Below are 6445 nucleotides of genomic sequence, written 5' to 3'. Positions count from 1 at the left end.
CCCTAACTTATCGCCTAGAACTAAGGTTAGCCTTAGCATTCTAAGGCTTTTAGTTCTATATCTAAGCAACACTTCCGAATCAATAAGATGTGGCCTCAATTTTACGTGAGGATTGCCTAACTAGGTGGACAGAAGTTGGTTGAAGTTTGCCTGGCATGAGCTATTGCTGTATATTTCACAGCTTGTATTGTAGGCCAATTGCTTTCAATCTTCCGACTAGAAGAGGAAGAAGACAAGAAGAGCTATAACGTACAAAAAGAATAACAAAAATTGCGCGGTGATGGACCCAAAAATCTCCTGGGCCCGCGGAATGTCTCCACGGAATCACTTTCCTATCCTGGTGCGCGGGGATGTATATTAAACTCCAAGGTCTCCTGGCTGTCCGACCTAAAACATTTCCAACTTCTCGATTTCAAAAATGACGCTGATCTTTCTGTAAGTGGTTTTCCATTTCTTATAGAGCATTCATTCATGTTCTGCTAACTGGTAACTCAAATTCTAGTACCGGCGCCACTGGCTACATCGGAGGTGAAGTGCTCCACGCCTTGCAGCATGCGCATCCTGATTACGAGGTCGCCGCCTTGATCAGAGATAAGGAAAAGGCCAGCAAGGTTTTGGGTGCATTTCCTAAGGTCCGTGTGGTCCTTGCGGACTTGGACAATGTCGACATCATTGAAGAAGAGTCGCGCAAAGCCAACATTGTCATCCGTGAGTCAATTTACGTCCAATAGTGGCAGAACCTAACACTAAGCTTCTCCATTTAGACGCTGCTAGTAACAAGCATATCGCAAGCGTGAAAGCGATCGCAAATGGCTTGGCGGGGCGTCAGAATGGTACGCCACCTACTACTGCAATAACTTCTTTCGGTTTGATCGCTAATTGAAGCAAAACTGCAGCCCATTACATTCAAGTGACCGGGGCTAGTGTTCTAGCAGGCCCGGAAGTTGATAACAACGCATACGGCGAGCCCTCGGATCAAATCATTGATGACTTGGATAACGCTGCTGATCTCCGGGATATAATTCGGGCGTACAAAGATCGTCGAGTGGTGGATAATTACATCCTCGACTTGGGATCAAGTGGCCCCAAAACTGCCATTATTTTCCCTCCCATTATATTTGGCATTGGTAAAGGTCCTGTCAAACAACGCAGCGTGCAGGTTCCCTCATTGGCTCGGGCCACTCTTCTGCAACGTGTTAGTCTATACCTTGGCAGGGGACTAAGTCGATGGGGCATTGTTCATGTCTCTGAATTGGCTGACCTCTTTGTCAAATTGGTGGAGAACGCTGTCGACGCCACTCCCAGTCCTATTTGGAATGAGAACGGCCTTTTCTTTGCGGAAAAGGGCTTTGAGGTTCGTTCATGGCCTAATATATTCCAACTTATCCACGCTGACCCTTTTTCCCTCTTTCAGAGCTTCAAAGATGTCGCTTCCGTGATCGCCAAAGAGGCGCATAGCCTCGGTTACATTGATTCGCCTGATTCAGTGAAATCCATGAATCTCGAAGAGTCCAACGCAGTGATACCCAACGGAAGTGTCTTCCTGGGTACAAATGGTCAAGGCCGGGCTTCACGAGCAAAAAAGCTATTGGGATGGCAACCAGATGGCGAGAGCTTCCAAAGCGCCGTGCGGGAGACAATCATTGCTGAAGCGGCACAGCTGCGATTAGTGTCAAGGAGCCATTGAAAGCAAGTGTGCGATCTGTAACCCATATTTCTCAGCCCGAGAATTCCTATTCAATTCATCCAGTTCATTTTACATGCTTTACGTGGAATTTGGTCGTTCCTGGTAGCCATAGTGTAATCTTAGGGCTACTGTGCACACGGGACTATAAAATCCTATGCGTTCAAAAGCTTCACCAAAATATGGTAATCACATACGATCTGTGTCGAATTATCTATGGACAATGATCAGAATTCTGCCCAGGTGTTAGACATAACTGATAAATGGGCACTTGGCACCACCTCAGCAGGAGGGGATTGAATCAACTGAAAGCAAACACCACGAGCCATCACCAGCGTTAAATCTCCCCGCTCCAACTTCAAATTAAGCATGTCTGGTTATTAAAAAGAAATTGATACCTTTTTTAAATAAAAATAGTTTCCACAGCGAACAAATTCATGCCGCCCCGCCGCCTGTCTGACCGCCTCCAAATTTGCCGGACTTTACTTTTTTTCCCTTTACGATTTTTATCACCGCCAAGCAGCCCTCTTTCTCATCCCAATACATTGCTTTCTTTGACTCTTCTCCACCTCGTCGTCCGCAATAATCATGGCGACTCTGGCGGAGAAGCTTGAGAAGATTAAGTCTCCCAAGCTGCAGAACCAGCATCATGTAAGTTTTCCCTCTACACACCCAATCAATTGACACTATATTGATCCATGAACAGACCGCTGTGGTGCTCTCTGCAGTTGAGGATACTCTCCGTGATCAAAAGGCAGACTTCTCACCAACAGCTTATTTTGCCGCTCTTCTTGCACTGCTTTCGCAGTCACTCTCCGCATCCCAGGGTATTGTCAACAAGGACCTAGCGACATCTGTTGTCTACCTTCTCGACATCACCACCGTTTACGTCCCCGCCCCAATCCTCTGCGCCAAATTCTCCCAGATCCTCGAAGGCCTTGCACCCGCACTCTCTCTCCCCGAGGTTGAAGCCCCTCTCCTGCGTCCTTCCATTGGCTGTCTTGAGTCTCTTCTCATCGCCCAGGATGCTGCATCATGGAATCTCCCCCACACACAGGTTGGCCCGCGACGCGCAATGGCAGGTCTGCTGAGCCTGTCCGTTGACCACCGACCCAAGGTGCGGAAGCGTGCCCAGGAAGCTCTCGTCAAGGTTCTCAAGGCGCCCCCGCCGAGCCCGTCTTTGGACCACCCAGGTGCGGATATGTGCGCTCAGTCTGCTATGAAGACTCTGGGCGATAGCATCACAGCGGCTCACAAGCAAAAGAAGGGTCGCCACGATTCCCAGTCCAACAACCACGAGCCCCTTGTCATTCACTCGTTGCAGCTAGTCAAGACCATTGCCTCGGCCTCGGGTGGCTGGCCCAGCAAGAAGATCGAACCCCTCAGCGAACTCCTGATGAACGCTTCCCGCTCTAGCAATGAGTACATCACCATGGGTGCCTTCGAGGTATTTGAAGTCATTTTCGAGGGAATGGCTGATGAGTTCTCATCCTCAAAGCTGCCCCGTCTTTTGGATGCTATCTCCGAGCTCAAGCCTGCGCAGAATGACTCCCAGCTTCTCCCGCCTTGGATTGCAGTGCTCTCGCGTGGTTACGATGTGGCCGCACAAATCACTCCCGAGGATACTTTCGAGAAGTTGCCGGATCTGTTCACCTTGATTTCTGGATTCATGGCTTCGCCTTCCAGCAACATCCGCGTTTCCGCGTCTGAGTGTCTGATCTCATTCCTGCACAACTGTATCCCCAACAGTGTTATTGTGGACCCATCTGTCTACGATGAGAAGACATTGGAGAAGTTGTCTCGCGCAGCCGTTGACCTCCTGTCGGTGAAGTACCAGGCTGCTTGGAAAGAGGTGTTCAATGTTTGCTCCGCCCTGTTCGATTGCTTCAAGTGGCGATCAAGCCCATATCTTGACAAGATTGTCTCCACAATCGGTGAACTGCGCAGCAATGGCGGCTTCCACGGCAAGAAGGAAGCCGATGCCGTTCTCGGTAGTGCCATCGAGGCAATGGGCCCCGAGGCAGTGTTGGAGATTCTTCCTCTCAACATTATCGAACAGAAGGCTGGTCAACCCGGTCGTGTCTGGATGCTGCCCATTATGCGCGACAGCGTGACCAACACGAACCTTCGCCACTTCCGTACCGAACTCGTCCCCCTGAGTGAGGCACTGTACCAGAAGGTGGTGAACTTCGGTGCCGCTGAGAAGTCCGTGGAAGTGAAGATCTTCGAAACCCTCGTCCAACAGACCTGGGGTACCCTTCCCGGCTACTGCGAGCTGCCGCTTGATCTTGAGGAGGCATTTGACCAGACGTTCGCTGAGCTGCTGTCTAATGTTCTGTACAAGCAGACCGAGTTGCGTGTCGATGTCTGCCGTGCTTTGCAGAACCTGGTTGAGTCTAACCAGGCTATCCTGTCTGTCGAAAATGATGAGGATGATCTGATCTTGCAGCGACGTATCACTAAGGTCGCTGCACAGAAGAACCTCACTCATCTCGCCAGTCTTGCGAGCAATCTGCTGGCTGTTTTGTTCAACGTCTACAGCCAGACCCTTCCCCACTACCGCGGCTACATTCTACAGTGTATCAATGCGTACTTGAGCATTACCCCTGAAAATGTAAGTTCCCACGTCAGTTTTGTATACGGATCAACATGGATTAACACCCTTCATAGGAGCTGAACGAAACTTTTAACCGTGTTACTTCAATGCTTGAGTCTTCTTTGGCTACCGAGCAAGAGGCAGCAACAAAGCAGGGTGCTCAGGGTCAGGGCTCGTCCGACAAGATGCCACCGACGTCCCACACCCTGATTGACCTCGTCATCGCTATGTCAATCTACCTCCCTCGCTCCAGCTTCAGTGGCTTGTTTGCCATGGCAGCAGCTATCCTCAACAGCTCGTCTCCAAACCCGGATCAGCAACTCATCAAGAAGGCCTACAAGTTGATTCCCCGGCTTGCGACGACCGAGACTGGCAGTGCCGCCCTCCAGGAGCGTAGTGGAGAGTTGCAGGCACTCATGCTTGCCACCACGGATACCACCCCCGCGTCTGGCCGTCGCGACCGTATGCTCGCTATCACTGAGATTATCAACCACCTGCCCACCTCGGATCTGCACTTCATCCCGGCAATTCTGTCTGAGGTGGTCCTGGGCTGCAAGGAGAGCAACGAGAAGGCACGCACAGCGGCCTTTGACCTCCTGATTCTTCTGGCCAAGCGCACGACTGATTCAGAGCGTAACCCTCCCGGCACTGTCATCCGCAGATCTCTTGTGCCAGGTGTGGCGGATGATTCCCCGGATGCCCCCGCTACTCTCGAGGAGTTCTTCACGATGGTCTCGGCCGGTCTGGCTGGCTCGGCGCCTCACATGGTGGGCGCCACCGTCACTGCGCTTTCGCGCCTGTTCTTCGACTTCCAAACACAGCTTCAGCCTGAGATGCTCAAGGAACTCGTTGAGACAGTTGAACTCTTCCTTACCTCCAACAACCGTGAGATCGTCCGCTCTGTCCTTGGCTTTGTCAAGGTTGCAGTCGTCGTTCTTCCCGATGAGACCCTGCGCCCCCGTCTGAGCACCATGGTCCCCAGCCTCATGGCCTGGAACAAGGAGCACAAGGGCCGTCTCCGTAGCAAGGTGAAGGGCATCATCGACCGACTCGTTCGCCGATTCGGTGCTCCCCTCTTGGAGGCTATTGTCGGCGAGGAAGACCGCAAGCTTATAGTCAACATCCGTAAAGCCCGCGAGCGCAGCAAGCGCAAGAAGAAGGAGGGCGCCGAAGGCGAAGGCGAAGACGAGGACGAAGAGGAGAAGGCCTCTAAGCCCCAATCCGGCAACGCCTTCGACAAGGCCGTTTACGGCTCTGACTCTGACTCTTCCGACAACTCAGACGACGGCGACAGCGACGTTGACGTCGATGACGTGGCTCAAATCAAGGGCCGCAACTCCAAGAAAAAAGCAGGCCAAAGCACCCAGTATATCCGCGAGATGTCCCCCGAAGACAATCCCCTCGATCTGCTTGGCTCCAACGCTCTGGCCAGCATCTCCACCACCAAGCCTAGCCAGCGCTTCCTTAACACAGGCCCCGGCTCGAAGAAGAAGCAGCGCGCCGCCAAAGTCGACGCTGACGGCCGTCTCGTCCTCGGCGATGATGGGGATGTCGTCGCTGATGACGTCGAAATGTCCGGTGCTGGTGACGGTGGCGTTAACGCCTACCTCGCTGCTGTTAGTGGACCCGACGCTGTCCGTCGTGGCCAGAGAGGCAAGGTGAAGATGGGCCAGTCGTCAAAAAAGAATGCTGGCGATAGCATGGACGTCGATGAAGACGACCTGAAGCAGGACCTGCGCGCTTCTGGATCCGGTCAGAGCTCTGGTCGCCGTGGCCTTGGTGCGCCCAAGACTTCCGGTGCGCCTGGCGGTGGCCGCATTGAGAAGCGTCGCAATCCAGGCCACGCTCCTCGGGGTGGTAACCGCTCAGGATGGGGCAAGAAGAGATAAACTATTTACTTTACAGTAAATCGTATCTCTTTTTTGCCTTGTCTGCTGGGCTTGGGTACTGTGGGTGGAGAGAGAAGGAGTGGCATCTAGCAGATCCCGGAGTTATCGTTCTGAGTTCCCTGTTTTTGATTTCTTGTTTCTTTTGTTCCTGCCATCTGGTCTTCGGTCCCTGTCGTGCTTGGTTAGTGTTGACGTTTTCTCATAATACCCTCCGCTGTGGTGATTCCGTTGACTCTGGGCCTTTTTCTGTTTCAATGCAGAGTTATCTGACTCCGT

At 52.3% G+C, this 6445-nt stretch overlaps 2 protein-coding genes across 2 annotated transcripts; both read left to right on the top strand.

Moving 5' to 3' along the window:
• Positions 1–418: 418 nt before the first annotated feature.
• On the top strand, positions 419–1687 carry N7525_009767 (uncharacterized protein; the record flags this gene model as incomplete). Its single annotated transcript, XM_002563824.1, has 5 exons — positions 419–435; positions 503–708; positions 765–833; positions 897–1354; positions 1415–1687. The coding sequence occupies 5 exons, from the start codon at positions 419–421 to the stop codon at positions 1685–1687; spliced, it is 1023 nt and encodes a 340-aa protein (XP_002563870.1).
• A 585-nt stretch (positions 1688–2272) lies between these two features.
• Positions 2273–6169, top strand: N7525_009766 (mRNA-binding protein RRP12; the record flags this gene model as incomplete). The annotated part of the gene is made up of 3 exons (XM_002563823.1): positions 2273–2335; positions 2391–4298; positions 4355–6169. 3 exons carry the CDS (start codon positions 2273–2275, stop codon positions 6167–6169), a joined length of 3786 nt encoding a protein of 1261 aa, XP_002563869.1.
• Positions 6170–6445: the final 276 nt, after the last annotated feature.

Source organism: Penicillium rubens (genome assembly GCF_028828025.1).
Source record: "Penicillium rubens strain IBT 27055 chromosome Unknown utg000003l_segment0_segment0, whole genome shotgun sequence".
Lineage (NCBI taxonomy): Eukaryota > Fungi > Ascomycota > Eurotiomycetes > Eurotiales > Aspergillaceae > Penicillium > Penicillium rubens.
This window is presented reverse-complemented; position numbering and strand designations above follow the sequence as displayed.